The sequence below is a fragment of the Bacidia gigantensis genome, assembly GCF_019456465.1.
Source record: "Bacidia gigantensis strain McMullin 20006 chromosome Unknown contig_245, whole genome shotgun sequence".
NCBI classification, from domain to species: Eukaryota; Fungi; Ascomycota; class Lecanoromycetes; order Lecanorales; family Ramalinaceae; genus Bacidia; species Bacidia gigantensis.
This window is the reverse complement of record NW_025408601.1, coordinates 1,333,291-1,350,844: the sequence shown is the minus strand read 5'-3', so window position 1 is coordinate 1,350,844 and position 17,554 is coordinate 1,333,291. Positions and strand designations below refer to the sequence as shown.

The window sequence follows — 17,554 nt, the reverse complement described above, 5'->3', positions numbered from 1 at the left end:
CATAAAGTAGCATATTTTGTAAAACCTCGTGTGTCAGCTCAGATACTGCACTGCATCCTATGTACAGCCCTCACCCCATCCTCTAGATGATTCCTTCTTTCGCAGCCTCCTGTAGTCATACATCTCAGCATCGTCTTCTCATGGTCATTTGCGGTTCGCAGTCTGCGGCTTCGGAGGTGCCTTTGCAGGCGGTTTGGCCGGTCCTTTCGCATTTCCACCAGGTTTCGGAGCTTGCTCAGCTTGTGGCTTAGGCTGTGAAGGCTTTGAAGCTGGAGCTTTGGGGGCAGCTGGCTTGGTAGGGAGTCTCGAAGATGCGCTGGTCTGCTGCGATACGACTGAATTTGCCTTGGACTTCGACGGTCCTAGCTTTGGAGGAGGTGGTCGGTTTGCTCTCGCTGCTTTCTTCCTTGCCAGCTCTGCTTTCTGGGCTTGAAGCAATTGCTTCCTTTGCCATTGTAATAACTTTAATTGTTGCTCCGAGATTTGCCATACTACAGGCTGCCTGAGAACCTTTTGTTTGCGGGCTTGAGCTGCTTGAGGAGTTGGCGCGGCTTCGATGTATTTGATTTGGGGTTGGGTGAGCTGAGGGGGAGGTTTCGCTGAAGGTTCATTGGACACCCATTTCTGGCCTTCCATTGTATCCGCATACTGCGAAAGATTCTTCTGCTGGCTCGCGAGAGCAGCCACTGTTTAAAAAGAGACGCGTTAGCCTGACTTGGAAACGGAACGTGGAGAGAAGTTCGTACCTGCGGTGTTCAACGTGCCAGCAAAGTTTTGCAAAGTTTGTTTGTTAGGCTCAACGCCCACACTTAACGAGAAGAGCTGATTAATCACATCCATATTGGGAGGCAGAATGTATGACTATTGCTTAGGGGTTTGGAGGAGAGTAAAGATTGTGGCTGCAGCTTTTGCGGAGGCAGATGAAAACCGGAAAGAGCGCACGCGCAAATGACGTAGACGCGAGCTAAGGCTGCCAAGGCGTCCGTAAGTGTCTTAGCCTCTTAGGGCGGCAGCCCAGCTAACGGCAACCGTTGTTTTCTGCACGTCCACTGCCGTAAACATGAGATATCGCTGAAATTGGTGATCTGAGCTGACCTGTGGCCACATGCTACGCTACAGGGAGAGTGCTGTTGGAGATCTTTACGGCCTCATTGTTGTGCACACTCAACGTGATCGTGGCAGCTCTGTCGCTAGTTGCTCTTCTCTGTCGTAGGATTACTCTGCGGGTCTTGCGGGATCACTATCGATCCCAATCTTCCCAAGGAGCTCTGTCTCGTATTCGCATGCTTGTAGTGTAATTTAGGCGAGTTTCATTATTGTCTGTTTAAAAATTGACCAATATGGGCAAGTGCCTTCTCGCCGTTGGTGCGTGCTATCTCGACACGATACTGAGGTAGGTATCTCTCTTATGCTGTCTACGTAGTTCTGACTACGTGCCTGCAGTGTCGAACGTTACCCTAGAGAGGATGAGAAGGTCCGCGCTTCGAGTCTTGTACAGCGCCGAGGAGGGAATTGTCCCAACACACTTGAAGTACTTCAACAGCTCATTGATATTGAGCCAAGAGGGAACCTTTCATTAGTGCTTCTTGCTGTACTTCCATCAAGCTCATCACCAGCAGTCTTGCAGATCAAATCATCTTTCGGACCCGCTGTTGACCTATCGCACTGTATTTACCGACAAGATCGCACCGAGCCAGCCTCCAGCTATATCTACAGAAGCTCTGAGACCGGTAGCAGAACCATTGTCAACTACAATGAGCTTCCTGAAATGACGACTCAGGAGTTTACTGCCACTATCGGAGGTCTTGGAAATGAGGCATGTTGGTGCCATTTCGAAGTGTGTGGCACATGGCCTTTCTGTTATTTTGTCTCAAGGATGTGTAGGGCCGCATACCTGACGTGACCTTACAATGCATACGATATCTTCGCAACCAAGTTCCCAGTATCAAGGTTAGCGTCGAAGTCGAGAAGCCCGGCCGCCCTGGATTGCAAGAACTAGCTAGGGAAGCAGACGTCGTTTTCTATTCCAAACGCTGGGCCCAGGTAGCTAGCTGCTTTTTACTTCTCAAGACGAGGAACGCTGACTATCCACGACTTCAAGCAAAATGGCTTCAACGATCCTGAAGCGTTTCTACGGGCGCAGGCCACGTTGGCAATGCGAGCGTATGTCATCGGATTTCACCCTCCGCAGCAAAATATGCTAAACCAATTCCCAGGTCGATCTTACTCTGCACTTGGGGAGAGAGTGGTGTGAGCGCGCTGGAACTACCAAGTTTCGGTTACACACATTGCCCTGCTTACACAGTAGCGGGGAGAGAAGTGCATGAGTATGTTGTGCTTCCCATCATTTAGAGACTGAAAGACTCATATAAACAGTACGATCGGCGCGGGAGATTCGCTTATCGCAGGCATGCTCTATACTATGATCTTCTATACCTCGTGGGAAATAAAGCGCAAGTTAGAATTTGCCAATGAGCTGGCTGGACGCAAGGTTTTGCAAGAAGGATTCGGTGGCCTTGGAGGCCAGATGTAGGTCCCAAGCCCATAAGTGCATTCGCAGAGTATACATAGCTGCTTGCTAGGCCTTTCGGTGTAGTGGCCCTCGCGTGCAGTGCTGAAAAAATTGCATACTTTGGGCTTTGGCAACAGCTTCCGATCTCGATAGCTTTCCAATGTCACATTGATTGGAAGAGCTTTTGCGGGCGAAGGGGCTCATATTTCTATCCTAATGTACATACCGAGCTTTTTGAGAGAATAAACTGATGAACGTTACTTTGTTTGTACTGAAAGACCCCTCGTACGGTACAGATATGCAGCACGTGCCAAGACCAGGCTAGGCTATTGCTACTTGCCCCTTTCGCTGCTGTCTGATGACGTCAAAACTCGGATCTGTAAATAACAAGAAACGCATGTCAGCTCCAGTACTACCGGACGAACTGTGCACCATTAGCACACTATTGGAATGTACTCGTTCAGAATTATGAATGAGTGCGCGCGATTAGACATGACTTGAGCTCTATTGCTTGCCCTACGCTGCCACAGCTGCCACAGCTTCGAACAATTTGCTTGAAGGCAAAGCCAGCAATGGCTACATCGCAGCCTGCTCAATCATCAAAAATAGTACCTACGACAGATCTCGGACACGGCGTCTCCACCAACGCTGAGTCACCTGTACCACCCGGCGCGCCTTTAAAATCCGAGCAGTCACAAGCTTCTAGGGCGCTTGGGCTAGCCGGTTACTTCCTCTCAGGATGCATGTCGTAAGTCAAATAGCTAACCGTATCGAAAGTAGCGGCTTATGAGGAACTAGGATCAATGCCTCACAGGTGCTGGGTACTCCTTTATATCTCATCAATAAAGAATGGTATAATACTTGGATCGCATTCACGAAACAGTCATGGGGCTTGCTCACTATGACGATGACACAGTGGTGGGCGCCCACTACGGTCAGAGTAAGTGGCGACAGCAGCATGCGTGGGCAGTTAATACGAACTACTGATGGCGGTTTGATGTGCAACTTCCCCGAACGAATGGTGCTCATAGCCAACCACCAGATCTATACAGACTGGCTGTATTTGTGGTGGATTGGGTATGCAGCAGGCATGCACGGTCGCATTTTTGTAGTGCTGAAAGAGTCTTTGAAGAGAATACCCGTCATTGGATGGGGTATGCAATTCGCCCAATTCATCTTCTTAAAACGAAATTGGGAAGAAGATAAGCCCGGCCTTGCAAGACATATGCAGAGATTGAACAATTCCCAGGATCCTATGTGGTTGATGATGTTTCCTGAAGGCACCAACCTTGCAAGTTGCACCCGAGAGACCAGCAGGAGATGGGCGCTCAAGAACGGCATTCAGGACATGAAACACACGTTAATACCAAGAAGCACGGGATTGCACTTCATGTTGCAAGAATTGAAGGAGACTGTCGAATATGTATACGATTGCACCATTGCATACGAAGGCGTTCCCCACGGTAGTTACGCCCAAGACATCTTCACAGTGGGTGCCTCGTATTTTGGCGGCAGACCACCAAAATCCGTCAACATGTATTGGAGGCGGTTTCGGGTCAATTCGATACCCCTGGATGATCCCAAGCGATTCGAGCTTTGGCTGAGGTTGCGTTGGAGGGAGAAAGACCGATTCATTGACTACTATCTCAAGAATGGACGATTCCCGGCTGATGAGGGGAGCAATCACAACTTTCAGGGCGAGCTCGTCCACGGTGCCGGATACATCGAAACCGACATCCGACCAAAATACTGGTATGAGTTTATGCAGGTGTTCGCCCCAATAGCAGTATTTGCACTTGTGCTATACTTCATCTATGGTGCTTTACCACAGGAGATGGTCCGTAGCATCAGATCGATAGACCAAAAGACTGTTATGAAAAACATTCAAGCGATCCAGACAGGCAAGATGAAGGTGCCTGAGACTAAAGATCTTTTTGCAACCGCTCCGAAGGAGCTTCGCGACAAATTTGAAGCTGTTCAAAAACTTGCAATTCAGCAAAACAAAACACCAGATCAGGTCATTGCAGAAGTCAAGAAAACGCTGCCCGCCGGCACTCTGCCTGCAGGCGATCCTGGACCATTACCGAAGCCTGCGAAAGCGTCCCCTATACCAAAACCTAGCACGAAGGACTCTCAAAAGCCATCGACAACGAAAAGCATTCAAAATCAGAAAGCAGCAACCTCCACCGCCAAGAATTTGACCGCTTCTAACAAGACACTGGATAACGCAAACCCTACCAGGAAGTCAGCTGCACCGAAAAAAGCTGGTAAGTCTGTTTCGTCAACTCGACCAAAAGCCAATGCGGCTTCCAAAGCAGCGAAGAAACCTCTCGTCAAAACGAAGCTGCCAGAGAAGGCTGCGGAACCGGCGGTCAAGAAGGCAAAGGGCCCGAAGCCGACCCTTAGCGGCCCAAACAAGCCACAAGCGGCGATACAAAGCCCTTCTGCCAACGCAGATGCTGCAAAGCAAGGTGATAAGGATGCCCTTCGTCATGCATTGAAGAAGGAGACCAGGCTGGGCAAGCAAGAACCTGTGCGGAAGATACGACGAGCTTTACAAGAGACCTCGGCGTAAGGTTGACTTGGAGTGGTCGAGCTAAGGGAATCTGCTGTTAAGCTTACAATAATGCTGTCAATAATGTCGCCGTTCTGCGCTTACCTATCGGCCTAATCGGTCCGGAGGGCTAGCTGAGGAGGTAGTACTACCTTAGGGCCCCAGGAGCTCAAGACTCGTTTGATGATCCCGTGACAGCATGTGCAGCAAGTTATTCTTGCTCGTGTATCTCAGAGGGGTAGGTAGCATGCGCCTACTATGCATCCAGCAAGAGTGGAAGGGAATGTGGGTGGTCAAAGCTTGGCACATGGTCCTACATCCGTTCGATTGGACAATGGCTCTCAATCCTGAGCAACCTGCATGCAATTGAGGCTATTATTTGCCTCTCATTAGGTAGGTGTCAAGGCTTGCATAGGCGTGACAGCCGCACAGCTTCAACATGTCGCAACTCGTCACAGATTTAGTCGTTCATTCCCTAGTGCAAGCAATGCAATGCTCGATGCTCCTGTTGACCTGAACAATTCGTATCTTCCCACCAGCCTCTTCATTTTCTATCTCTCATTCCACAAAACGAATAACGCACAGCAATATTTCTGCCTTAGCTGTGTCTTTCAAAGACATTTACCATGGCATCTGACCCTCAACAAACCCCGGCCCCAGAAGCTTCGGTCGAAGTCGACCCCGATCTTCTTGATGGCTCAGACTCCACTCTCGGCGATGATGTCTCTCAATATACAGCATCCCTCACCAGCAGCATTGAGCGCTATCCTATCGAGAATGGCCGCCGCTACCACGCTTACAAGGACGGCAAATACATCATGCCGAACGACGAGCAGGAGCAAAACCGGCTCGATCTCGCGCACGAGATGTTTCGTATTTGCTTGGGTGACAAGCTCTTCCTTGCGCCTATCAAGACGCCTCAGACAAAGAAGGTCCTCGACGTAGGCACTGGAACGGGGATCTGGGCCATTCAATTTGGCGATGAGAATCCTGACGCCGAAGTCATTGGGACAGATTTGTCGGCGACGCAACCGACATGGGTGCCGGAGAATGTGAAGTTCGAGGTTGACGATGCTGACGAAATGTGGACGTTTCAACAACATCACTTCGACTTCGTGCATATGCGGTATTTAGCGGGCAGCATTGTGGATTGGCCAAAGCTTGTCAAGCAGGCTTATGATGCGACAAGACCAGGTGGCTATGTGGAGTTTCAGGACTTCAATGCGGACTCGTACTCCGAGGATGATTCTTACGGCAAGAGTAAATACCTCAAACAGTGGCATGATTCGTTGCTGTCAGCAGCACGCGATTTTGGGAAAGATCCTTCTCCAGGACCAAGCCTGAAGCACTGGATGCAGGACGCGGGCTTTGAAGATGTAGTGGCAGAGAAGTTCAAGTTGCCTTTTGCGCCGTGGGCGAAGGATCCGCATTTGAAGAGATTAGGTACGGTAACACAACATCCCCTTGAACCATGGCAATACGCTAAATGACTTCAAAGGTACCTGGAACCTTCTCCAAATGGAGGAGGGCGTAGAAGGGTTCAGTCTGAGGCTGTTCACGCAGGTACTGGGGTGGAAGCCAGAGGAGGTGCAGGTTCTGTTGGCGAATGTGAGGAGGGACATGCGGAATCCGAGTTACCATGTCCTTTATGACTTTTGGGTGGTGTACGGGAGAAAGCCGGAGGAGGCTGCTGCGTCATGAGGCTTAAAACGGGGGGTCGATGGAGGGTTGCTTTGATTTACGGAAACCAGTTGGATTGGGAAGGACCTTGTAAACGGTAGGGCAGTGCTTGGCTTAGCCAAATACACATAGAAAGAGTAAGTCTGAATTGCTGTCATTGAGAAAGATTTAATGGTGCTTGGAGACTGGTGCCATAGGAATGTATAATTGCATATCGTTCGCAATAAAAGCGAACCACTTGCCTTATTGAGAATTCTTGCTCTGAGGCGATCTCTTTGGTTGAAACGTAAACGAATCGTGAATGGAGACGTGAATTGAACGTGAGATCACGCGGGCAAAGACGCAAGCAAAGCAAGGGAAAGGGAAATATTCACTGGGTGGAAGCAAAGTTTTGTTTCATGACATTTTACCCATCTCAAGTCCACCAGCATCGTCGAAGTCGTCGTCCCAATCATCATTTGTCCCCATTGTCCTACCGACCCAGATGCCTATACCAGTGACCAGCACGCCAGCTAGGAACCATCTCTCGAACCACCCATCAACCCAACTCATGTTGTCTTTACCACCCCCAAGGGTCTTCAGGCCCTCACCGACCACAGCACTTGGCATCATCACTCGCAGCATTAGAGCCGCACTAATGACATACGTTGCACACACCTGAGCCACAACCAGCGCCAGATTTGCTTGTATAGTTTTGAGTAATGAGGGAAGAAACCGGGCGAAGAGGTGGAATGTTTGCATGACGGAAGAGAAGGAGGCAAAGAGGATGATGCCTGATAGGAGGAAGGAGATCTGTCGTGCCCAAGCCGCTTGATCGAGGTGAGAGTCGTAATGTTTGGCGAGCAGGGCAAGGATGTTGTCGACGGGATCTGAGGTCGTGAAGGCCTCTGAAGTGTATTTATGGGAAGAGAGAGATCGTCGGATGAATGTTAAGCTCGTAGTGACGATACGATAGACACAGAAAATTGAGAAGCAGTATGCTAGTGTCAATGCCAGACGTCCCTTTGCTGTACGAGAGCGATTCTGCAGATTCAGGCGAGTCTGCAAATTCAAGTGTGAAGTGGACAGGGACAACGCCATGGTCTCAAGACCGGATACCTCGAGTTGGAGCGCCTGCTTCTCGTTGCGATCAGGATCGCCTCTGATAGATCCTATAGCCTTCTCGAAGAAAGACTTGGTAGGACTCTCTGAAATCTTGCGCTCCAGTGCCATGAGCCGAGCCCTTTTGGCAGCCAGCATGTCTTGGGTAGCTTCGATACCAGCTGCTTTTCGTGCAACAGAGGCTTCGCTCACAGGCTTAGATCGTGAGAAAAAGCTCTGCCAAGGGGAGCTGACAGATGCGAAGCCGGAGAGAAGGGCCATGAAGGAGATGCCAATGACACCAATTCTTTCTAGGGATGCTTCAACAACATCACTTTGCTGTGCAGGTCCAATCTCTTTGCCTTTCCCAATTAGATATTCGCCGCTCTTCCAGAAGGCAAGAATCCATACTGCAAAGCTTGAGATCTGGATTACCCAAGCCAATCTGAAGCTCGAGCTTGAACCTCCTGTGAATTGATATCCGGCTGTCGAGATTACCGTGTGAATCTCCAGAAACGGGATCGCAACGACTAGAAAGAATAGTAGCAGTGAAATAGCCAGATGGATGGCTAATCCTCGGGCTGCTGGGTCTATGGTATTCGAAATCTCGCATAGGATCAACTCAGCAAGCACCGTTGCAGATGCAATGGTAGAGGAGAAAATCCATGCAGAGATCTGCTTGACGGCTGGCCTGGTGACCGATGCAGGGCGATTGCTGTTGCTACCTTTGGGTACCGATCCTTCTCCAGACAGGAATGGGAATAGCTTTTGTGCAACAAAGACAGCTACTAGCAAGAATGTAGCTATGAAGGGGAGTGACGAGAAGATGAGGGTGCTGGGGCGGGGGGACAACGCTCCCGGAGTGCATTCATCGCAGTGGGCACTGCCAGGCAGCATCTGGTGATGATTGAAAGGATGGAAGATGCGACGACATCAGGCACGAGTCTCGATCATCCCACTATCACGCGCATTACCAATGAAGGAAGAGCTTGGTGGGTTGGTTGGGTTGGTGATGGGTTGGCCGGCATGAGTTGTCTAGACGTTCCAATCTGGTGCAACTTTTTGCAGCCGCTTTAAGCTGAATGCGGATGACCCTTCTAGCCAGTAGCCAGCAACCACACTGGGACGCAGATGACGACGCAATGTGATAAGCGAATAGCATCATCGTGGGCCTTACAGTGTTTTGCAATGGAGTTGAAGATGAGGTACTTCGCGGACTATCTATCTGGTCAAGCCCTCGTCACCAAATCCAGCCCGTTTTATTTACCAACAGTCGAGCTCCAAGTCTATCATACTCCATTCGACCAATCCAGCTATCGGCTGAACTATGTAGCTTCCCAAAGACGCTGCCGCCTTTCCAGATGACACCCTGAGGATCCATCTCCCTAGGGGGTATGCCGATAAGGATGTCCTTCGCCCACCCAGGTCTCAACTCCTTCAGTCTTTGCTCAAGGAACGAGTAGAAACCCGGCACCTGGGCTCCTCCGCCAATGACCATGATTTGGCCGAGAAACTCGCGAGTCTTGCGTTCATCACCACGTGCTCCGTGATTGATTGAAGCTAGGATGGCCTGGTCAAGTGGCATAATTGGAAGAACGTCATCTCGTGGCGCGTTGGCGTTCTCCTTTTCGCCTTCCTTTTCATCCCCTGGCGGTGCGGGCGTGTCTTCATCCTCGGGAGCAGGGGTGCCCGCTGCAGAAGCTGACGCTCGATCTGGACCGTTGCCTTTTACTAGGAGGTGAAGAGGCTTCTTCTCGGCAGCAGTAGTAGAAGCACCATTCGTAGGCTCACCGTTGAATTCACCGTTCGTCGGAGCAAGCGGCGCTATCTGTCCGATCAGTTCAGCCTGCGCAGCGGAAACAGGTTCATTATATCCGCCTTCGTACACATCCCTTGAGGCTCCGACAAGCTTTCTCCGACCGACAAGCTTGTCTGAATTGTCAAAGATTGTTGGCTCGAAATAGCCTTGAGGCGCAAGTAAGACCTCGTCGTAGGTCTTGAATTGATATTTTCTAGTATCTTGATCCGATGCCCGTAAATGGAAATCATATAGCTGCGGACTGACATCCTGTTCATTCAGGGAGCAGAATTTAGCCTTCAGCTCCTCTGCTAGAAGGAAGTCATGCCGGCGTCGGAGATTGATCTCCTGGTATGGAAAGTGATCATGTAACATCATCCTGACGAAGGTCTCTGTCACATCAAAGCCGCCATATTTGAGGTTGAGTCTGGAATTCTCGATGCACATTCCTTCTTCGACACAGCAGATTGAAGTTTTTTGCGCTCCAACGTCGACTACACAGGAGGCGATGTACCCGGCTCCGAAGGTTGCCGCAAGACTTTCCTGGATGAATGAGACTTTGCCGAACCCAAGATCTCGCAAGAGCAGATCTAGTACTTGCACTATGTATGGGCGCTCGTAGAGATCAGGCAAAACGAAAACACATCCGTACTGGATCCAATCGCGCTTTCTGTGAAGGCCAAGTTGCGATTTGATTGCTTCTTCTATGATGACAGCTATGTCATTGAAAAGGTCTCTCTTGCTTTCATAGTCCTCTTCGTTCAGCCAGCCGTGCCGTAAGGGCCAGAACAATTTGTATCTTGGATTTGACTTCTCTGGTATCCGCAGTGCTTCTTTGCCACAAATGTGGCCGGGGGCATCCTTAGGCCTGATCTCTGTCCAGTCGATCTGCATCGGATCATTGTGCATTGGTATTGTTTCCATCTGCGCTCGCTTGTTGAATGTAACAATCATGTCCTTCGAGTTCGGTAAAACCCTTCGTTTATTGGCTCGCATGCGTACCTTGAGATCCGTACACATTTGGCCATATTGACTTGAAAAGTCTTCACCAAACAGATGTTCAGGCCTTGGCTCCTCGTCACTGTTGAGCCTTCTCCGCTTTGGACAGCGTTTATCGCTGTCTTCCTCTGTTTCGGTACTTTTCCACCTCCTTGCAATTACCATGGGTATCGACTTCGGCAATGCATCGCTCGCCAAGCCTATTCGTAGATTCTGGCTGCCAGGATGCACAACAATGACTTTAGATCCAACTGCTTCTTGACCTGTCAATGCTTCTGGCCCTTCTTCTATACCTTCGTCATCCATGTCTACATCTTGATCGGGTATTTCTGAGTCAGCTCCTCTGAATAGGCTGCGGTCTTTCTCCTTTGCCATTCTGATCATGCGGCTGCGTCTTTCCTCTAAGATCAAGCGCAATGGTAGAATCTGATCATCTCGCTTCAGATACTCGGTGTAATAATTTTTCTGATTTATCATGCCCACTTGAGGCCAATTTGTAAGGTCCATATTGTTATCCGTCCTCTCGAGACCTTCCATAATTATTAGCTCTGTAGCAATGCTGCTCCAAACCAGAGCGTGGACCAACCTTCGTCCCGAAGGAGCGCTTTCGTAGATTTCTTGCCTACCATCTTGGTGGCTTTTGCAATTTGCGACCAAAGTCCGGAAAACAATATCTCAGGCAAAGACTTTCAGAACAAGAATGTACAAGCAGAGTTCCTAGGATTTGTCTAGCTCTGAGACATATGGAGGTCTTGGCGCTCCCATTCGTAGATCTCAAGAGGATGCCTTTGTGCAAATCACAACCGTTGCATGTCCGTATTTGACATAGCTTTAGTTCACTGTATAAACACTCCCAACTCTACCACCAACATCACCAAATTCTCCCATCTGTAATCGATTCACAGTCGAAGCGATCATATTTCTTCACCGGAGTTAGCAAGCTTTACACCAGTGCTGAAGAATAATTACCGGCATGGGTGGATGGATGTCAAAATTGACATCGCTAGTTTGGACAAAGAAAGAGATTCGTATCTTAATCTTAGGACTGGTGGGCATTATTTGAATATCTCTTACCTCGCTTGGCTGATGAGTAGGCTAGGACAACGCCGGGAAGACGACGCTTCTATATAGACTTAAGGTGTGACATGCTACTGAGTCTATGCTACATACATGTCTGACAGTCAAAGATTGGAGAAGTCGTTACGACAATACCTACCATTGGCTTCAATGTCGAATCAGTGACATACAAGAATTTGAATTTCAACGTCTGGGTAAGCGCTTCCCCCTTCCGCCGCTTCATCTGGATATTCTTTGGAGAACAATCATCTGATGTCCACCCCTACAGGATCTCGGTGGTCAAACGTCTATAAGGCCATATTGGCGGTGCTACTACGCAAACACTGCGGCAGTCGTCTTCGTGATCGATTCAACAGATATCGAACGGTTACAGATCGCAGCAGATGAGCTTGCTGCCATGTTGAACGAGGATGAACTACGGGAAGCAGGTTTACTAGTATTTGCAAACAAGCAGGATCAGCCCGGCGCAAAAGGGGCCGGTGAAATATCAGAAGCATTGAATTTAGGCGAGTTGAGGGACCGCAATTGGAGCATCGTTGCGTGCTCTGCAGTAGACGGAAGTGGTATCGACGAGGGGATGGATTGGTTGGCGGTACGTGACTCTCGCCTAAAAGCTACCTTGAGAGCATCACTGACCAAATGGAAGCAAACGGTCTCATCTGAAGCATCATGACATGCGTAGCGGTTCTGATTTTTAATATACCCCTTTTGCGTAGAAAGAAAGGACGACTCACGAGTCACAGCTCGACGTTCTTCTGTGTCGAGGGCTGTCTTGCAAGCTGTGTTCTTGCTTCGGAAAACTGCCAGAGCTTTTACGGAGCAAGGAGGTCAGTAACAGTAGAACAGTGAGTGTGAGCCGTACGTGGCAACCCCACCCAAGACGTTGCAGACCTCTCAGCTTAGAAAGAAAGACCATCTGTCAACTTCGCTACAATACTCCGCAAGCCTCTCTCGAGAGAACAGCTCTCCCACAGGCATACCCCAACAAGGAAGCAAGGGTTTTATGGAGTAGCAACTCGAAACTTGTGTTGCTGTACATTTTAACTTTCCACTCAAGCTTCTTCTCCTGAGAGTGGGTTTTCAAAATCTCTAGAAACCTGGCCTACAGGCAGCAACGGCAGAGAACTTAGTCCAGGCCCGTTCAAGAGTCCACTCGCTCCGCTCAGCGCCCGAGAGAACGTGCGGATTGTGCTCTATGCTCGCTGCCCTTTCATCTTCTAGCAAGCTGCTCAAAGTTGCAATATGGCTTGACATACCCTCAGGATTCACCGCCGATCTATCATATCGCAGACTGGCTCTTAAATCACATTTCCGTTAACCTAGGGCAGAACGGATAAATAAGATATCAGGAAGCTGAATGGCCAGGACTTGTTGTTTCCAGCGCGCTGAGTGGCCAACTGAGCGATATTCTACATGGTTTACCCATATTCAGCTCCACGGACTTAATATAATTGGGCTAAAGGGCTCCTTTGTGCGAGAATTCTACCTGGCAGCTTTTGGGGCGACGCTTACCGAAACCCCTTCTAGAATCTCTTGTCTATTCACTTAGGATACTATCGGGTCCGTGAGTTGATTCAATATACCTAAGTTACCTTTCGGGCTGTAAGGTGCTCACGCTGAGTACGGAGGTTGGCTTTCCGCAGGGAATGAGCAGAGAAAGGGTTCTTTGCAAGCAATATGGTTTGGCAACAAAAGTCGTGCAAGATGAGAAGCTTGAAGATGTTACTCGTCTAGCGGCTGTGATTCCCAAGTTCCTATTTGAGATACCTAGGTCTAAATGCTGTGAGACATCAATGAGCACCAGGTCGAGATTGTAGATATAGTGAGGCCAATTCACATGTTGCGACAAGGCTACGCTAGCAAATCAATACCTCTGATATTCGCAATTACTGGCTTTTCTTAGATTCAGGTGGTGCCACCTGAGCAATCAGCTTGCTCCCGACCTTAGCACTCTCTTCCCAACTTCTTTGTCTACTCCAGAAGTGATCGACTGGTCCGCTGCTCCTCAATGTTTCCTGTCTCGCGTCCTCCTCCAATGAGCTTCGTGTGATCTGCTCACTTTCAATAGGTGGAGGCACCTCCAGGGAATCATTGGCCGAGATTTCCTCCAAATAGCGCTTTCGAACTGAAAATTTTTCTGCCCGTTCTTTTTGCATGCCAGGAGAATCAAGTTTTGAGATCGCTATCCGGACAGCCCAACGGGTAAGTAGATAGAGATGCTCGGAGCAGAAAATCGCAAACAGCAAGGCCCAGCCTTGTACGCTTCCTGGTGTTCCGTCTGGACCCAATCCATCGTTACTGAAGAGGTAGACAAGCGCGGCTGTTGTAATACTTCCAACCCAGGATAGAAAGCCAAGACTATCTAACCATGGACCGATACCACTAGCTCGTAAAGGCGTTGGCCTCTGCATTTCCACGCATATTTTGAACGCGTCGGAGCGTAGTTCGACCCAGTTATTCGCGAGGAAAGAACACGCTGTTGGCGGCCATACCACGGAGAAGAGAGCGAGATATCCAAATTGCACCACCATTTCACGCAAGTCTCCAGTCACGTCGTAGATATCAAGCTCAGCTTCTTTGCGCACTCTCGTCAGAAATTCGGCCTCTTCAGGGGTATCATTAGCACCAGCCCCAGGAGAAGCGCCGCCTTTCTTTGCTGCTCGCTCTGTTTTCATATCCTGATATTTGCTGAAGGCTCTGCGTTTGACGTAGGGAACGATCGTTTCCATCGCAAAATTGACAATTTGCGCCGTGACTGTGAAATAGATTACTTGTTTCCGGAGCCTTTCGGGATTGATCTGAAAGCCAGTCTTAGGGGTCTCGAGTTGTTTGTCTTCTGTCGCAAACGGGCGAGCTGTCAATTGGAATACGTCGAGGTACGGCACAATGAGACTGCCAAATGGCACGTATACAAAGGCGGTCAGAAATATTGGCAGATAGGATACAATGAAGTTGAGTACAAAGATCTTTGAGGTCATAGCGTAGTCGTAACTATCTGTCGTCTCCCAGTTCTCATACTCATTCAGACGCGTAGCGACTTCGGTCAGTAAAGTCGACATTGTGGGAATCAACGTTGTCAGAAGCACAGTAGGGAGAAAAACCTGCTTTTCGTGAGCAGGGCTGTCAACGTGTCATGAACTTTCTTACCAAGATGCCCTTGAAAGGCCCGTTGTACACCTCCGATAGAAAAATTTCAATACCAAAACAGGTAGCAATGATCGTGCCCAATGCAGTAGCGGCAATGATAGCAAAGGGAATTTGGAGAAGCTGTCGGCTTAGACGTTTCGTAGCAGGGAAAACCTGCACCACTTCTCCCGTGACAGGGTCTTTGACTTCCTTCTCATGGCTAAAATCCCGGCGCTTTTCTTGTATAGCTGAGACGCCCCGTACTCCCCATCTTATCCCGAGGTCGATTTGCTGGTGCTTCCAGTACTCAATGAAGATGACACTCCATAATCCGTTGACGACGGCATAGATTGGCGAGAAATGGCCAAGCAAAACCCAGGAGGAGAACCCGAAGGCGGCCGGGAACAGCAAGAATGAGAGATATGACTGCGTAAACGCAAAGTAGAAAGCTACCTTCTCCCCAAGTCGATCTCGAATCTCATCCAGGTCTTCAACATTCAATAGCCATGACTTCGACCACTTCTTGATCCATTCTTTGTTATATGCATGGTCATGCAACGGAAATATAGATTCAACATTCTTCCACTCGCCATGCTTCGGTGTTATTCCTGCACCCCCTTCTTCTCGGGAGTTGGTTATCATATGGTAGACAATTCGCAGGCGCTCTGCGTCCGTCATTGATTGACTTGTTAAAGTAGCCTGAGTCTCTCTATCTGGTTGAGCTGCTTGAACGCCATGAAGCCAATCCTTGACCCTACCAAGCTATAAGAAGAGGGTTCTCGCACAATGTCTTTGTTTTCACCTACCTGGAACGATAGACAGCATCGCTCAGGCGTTGGTGGGAGGCGGTTTTGACGAATACCAAAAGAGAAGCACTTTCACCGTTGCGGACTTCTGTTGCTAACCCTACTCTTGCCAATGACTTGACAAGGTTTTCGAATCCTTCTGCAGCTTTTGCCTTATCTATGTGCGCGTCAATTGTCAACGCAGCTTCTTCAAGCAGCTATTTAACGAACCAGTATCGGAAAATCGATATACGATCACGTAGTCGACCGCAAAGTTAGGATGGAGCGCCGCATTCTGCGGTGACATGATCACACTTGACCAAAGTTCGGCTTTGCCCTTGAACGCTGGATTTGCTCATATATAGCGTTGAGGTGCTGAAGTTGAAACTTGGAACATCGACAGCTGTTGAAGCTCTACGTCATCGCCAGCGCTAGACGGGTAAAGCCTTGGCACGTATTCTGCCAAGCCCCCGACTCGCTTGCCTTAGCGGCAAATTCGAACATCACCCACACGTTCTGCGCTACCATCTCATTGAGGATCCAAGCAATCGCATCACCCAAATCGACATTTTTAACGCCTGAAACAATGGCAACTCGCCCCACCGTATCTATCGCTTCGGCGGAGGGCGACAGGTTGAAGGAGACAATCCCTCTACCTGCTGTCTTCAGGTCTCCAATCCGCCCCGACATTGTCCAGTGCGCTTATTTCCGATCCGAAGTAACAATTTCAATCACTCACCTTATGACAGGACAGTTCACTCAGGGATGGCGAAAAACAAGCGACAGCCATATGCTGTGAGCGAAAAGGCTGGTCATCAGACATCGGCGGAGTCGTGGGGAACAGGTCAGTCAGGATCTTGAGACAAAATGGCAAGGGCAAGCAGATGACAATCGTTCCCCATTAGGTCGTGCGGTTGCTCGAATCCCTCGTGTATCTGGTGGTGGTACCCACCGAGCTGGCCAAGCCGCGTTTGGGAACATGTGCCGCTCTGGTCGTATGTTTGCACCCACCAAGGTTTGGAGAAAGTGGCATCAGAAGATCAACCTTGGTCAAAAGTACGCTTCTTGAGACTTGGGAAAGATCTAGCTAATATATGTCCAGGCGATTCGCGGTTACTTCTGCCCTTGCCGCATCCTCAGTCCCCTCTCTCCTCCTCGCTCGTGGTCATCAAATTTCAACAGTGCCGGAAGTGCCCCTTGTGGTTTCATCAAAAGCATTCGAAGGCGCGGCAATTGCAAAGACATCTGCAGCCCTCAAGATTCTTGCTGCCGTTGGCGCTGGTCCGGACTTGAGCAGGGTCCGTGGGTCTCGCAAACTTCGAGCCGGAAAAGGGAAATTGCGAGGGCGCCGACACCGTCAACGCCGAGGTCCTTTGATCGTCTACAACCCTGATGAGGACGGTACTGAGCTCATCAAGGCGTTTCGCAACATTCCTGGTATTGAAACGTCTTCCGTCTACTCCCTCAATCTACTTCAACTAGCTCCCGGCGGACACCTGGGTCGCTTTATTATCTGGACTTCTTCGGCCTTTGCTGCACTCGATACCGTGTACGGCTCCACAACCGCCCCGTCGGATCTGAAGAAAGATTTCCTCTTACCATCATCTATCGTACACAATGCAGATATCAGCCGGCTCATTAATTCATCCGAAGTGCAAGCTGTTGTCCGTCCAGCCAAAGGAGAGGCAAGAACAAAGCGATATCGTGTGCAGAAGAAGAATCCATTGAAGAACAGACAAGTGCTCTTGAAGCTGAACCCGTATGCGAAGGCTTTTAGGGATCAGCACTTGGGCCAGGAAAAGGTGAAGAATAAGAAGCCAGAGGCGCCAAGCGCCACATTTACTGCTACGCTACGTGAGGACTAGGCTACTGAAGGTGAGCGTAAAGATCGCTAGAGCAGTCAAGCATACCCAATGCGGCAGCATATGAATCCAGCTTCTCCT

At 49.5% G+C, this 17,554-nt stretch overlaps 6 protein-coding genes across 6 annotated transcripts; 3 read left to right on the top strand and 3 right to left on the bottom strand.

Moving 5' to 3' along the window:
• Positions 1–144: 144 nt before the first annotated feature.
• KY384_005467 (uncharacterized protein) lies at positions 145–840 on the bottom strand (the record flags this gene model as incomplete). Its single annotated transcript, XM_044813967.1, has 2 exons — positions 145–686; positions 747–840. 2 exons carry the CDS (start codon positions 838–840, stop codon positions 145–147), a joined length of 636 nt encoding a protein of 211 aa, XP_044669268.1.
• A 2,244-nt stretch (positions 841–3,084) lies between these two features.
• On the top strand, positions 3,085–6,767 carry KY384_005466 (uncharacterized protein; the record flags this gene model as incomplete). Its single annotated transcript, XM_044813966.1, has 4 exons — positions 3,085–3,260; positions 3,311–5,045; positions 5,684–6,509; positions 6,565–6,767. 4 exons carry the CDS (start codon positions 3,085–3,087, stop codon positions 6,765–6,767), a joined length of 2,940 nt encoding a protein of 979 aa, XP_044669267.1.
• A 375-nt stretch (positions 6,768–7,142) lies between these two features.
• Positions 7,143–11,252, bottom strand: KY384_005465 (uncharacterized protein; the record flags this gene model as incomplete). Its single annotated transcript, XM_044813965.1, has 3 exons — positions 7,143–8,723; positions 9,094–11,153; positions 11,210–11,252. The coding sequence occupies 3 exons, from the start codon at positions 11,250–11,252 to the stop codon at positions 7,143–7,145; spliced, it is 3,684 nt and encodes a 1,227-aa protein (XP_044669266.1).
• A 356-nt stretch (positions 11,253–11,608) lies between these two features.
• Positions 11,609–12,373, top strand: ARL1 (Arf GTPase arl1; the record flags this gene model as incomplete). The annotated part of the gene is made up of 4 exons (XM_044813964.1): positions 11,609–11,671; positions 11,723–11,761; positions 11,811–11,894; positions 11,969–12,373. 4 exons carry the CDS (start codon positions 11,609–11,611, stop codon positions 12,371–12,373), a joined length of 591 nt encoding a protein of 196 aa, XP_044669265.1.
• Positions 12,374–13,586: 1,213 nt separating this feature from the next.
• On the bottom strand, positions 13,587–15,918 carry KY384_005463 (uncharacterized protein; the record flags this gene model as incomplete). Its single annotated transcript, XM_044813963.1, has 4 exons — positions 13,587–14,801; positions 14,848–15,539; positions 15,703–15,829; positions 15,865–15,918. The coding sequence occupies 4 exons, from the start codon at positions 15,916–15,918 to the stop codon at positions 13,587–13,589; spliced, it is 2,088 nt and encodes a 695-aa protein (XP_044669264.1).
• Positions 15,919–16,197: 279 nt separating this feature from the next.
• Positions 16,198–17,476, top strand: KY384_005462 (uncharacterized protein; the record flags this gene model as incomplete). Its single annotated transcript, XM_044813962.1, has 4 exons — positions 16,198–16,307; positions 16,361–16,455; positions 16,517–16,667; positions 16,714–17,476. 4 exons carry the CDS (start codon positions 16,198–16,200, stop codon positions 17,474–17,476), a joined length of 1,119 nt encoding a protein of 372 aa, XP_044669263.1.
• Between the last annotated feature and the right edge of the window lie 78 nt (positions 17,477–17,554).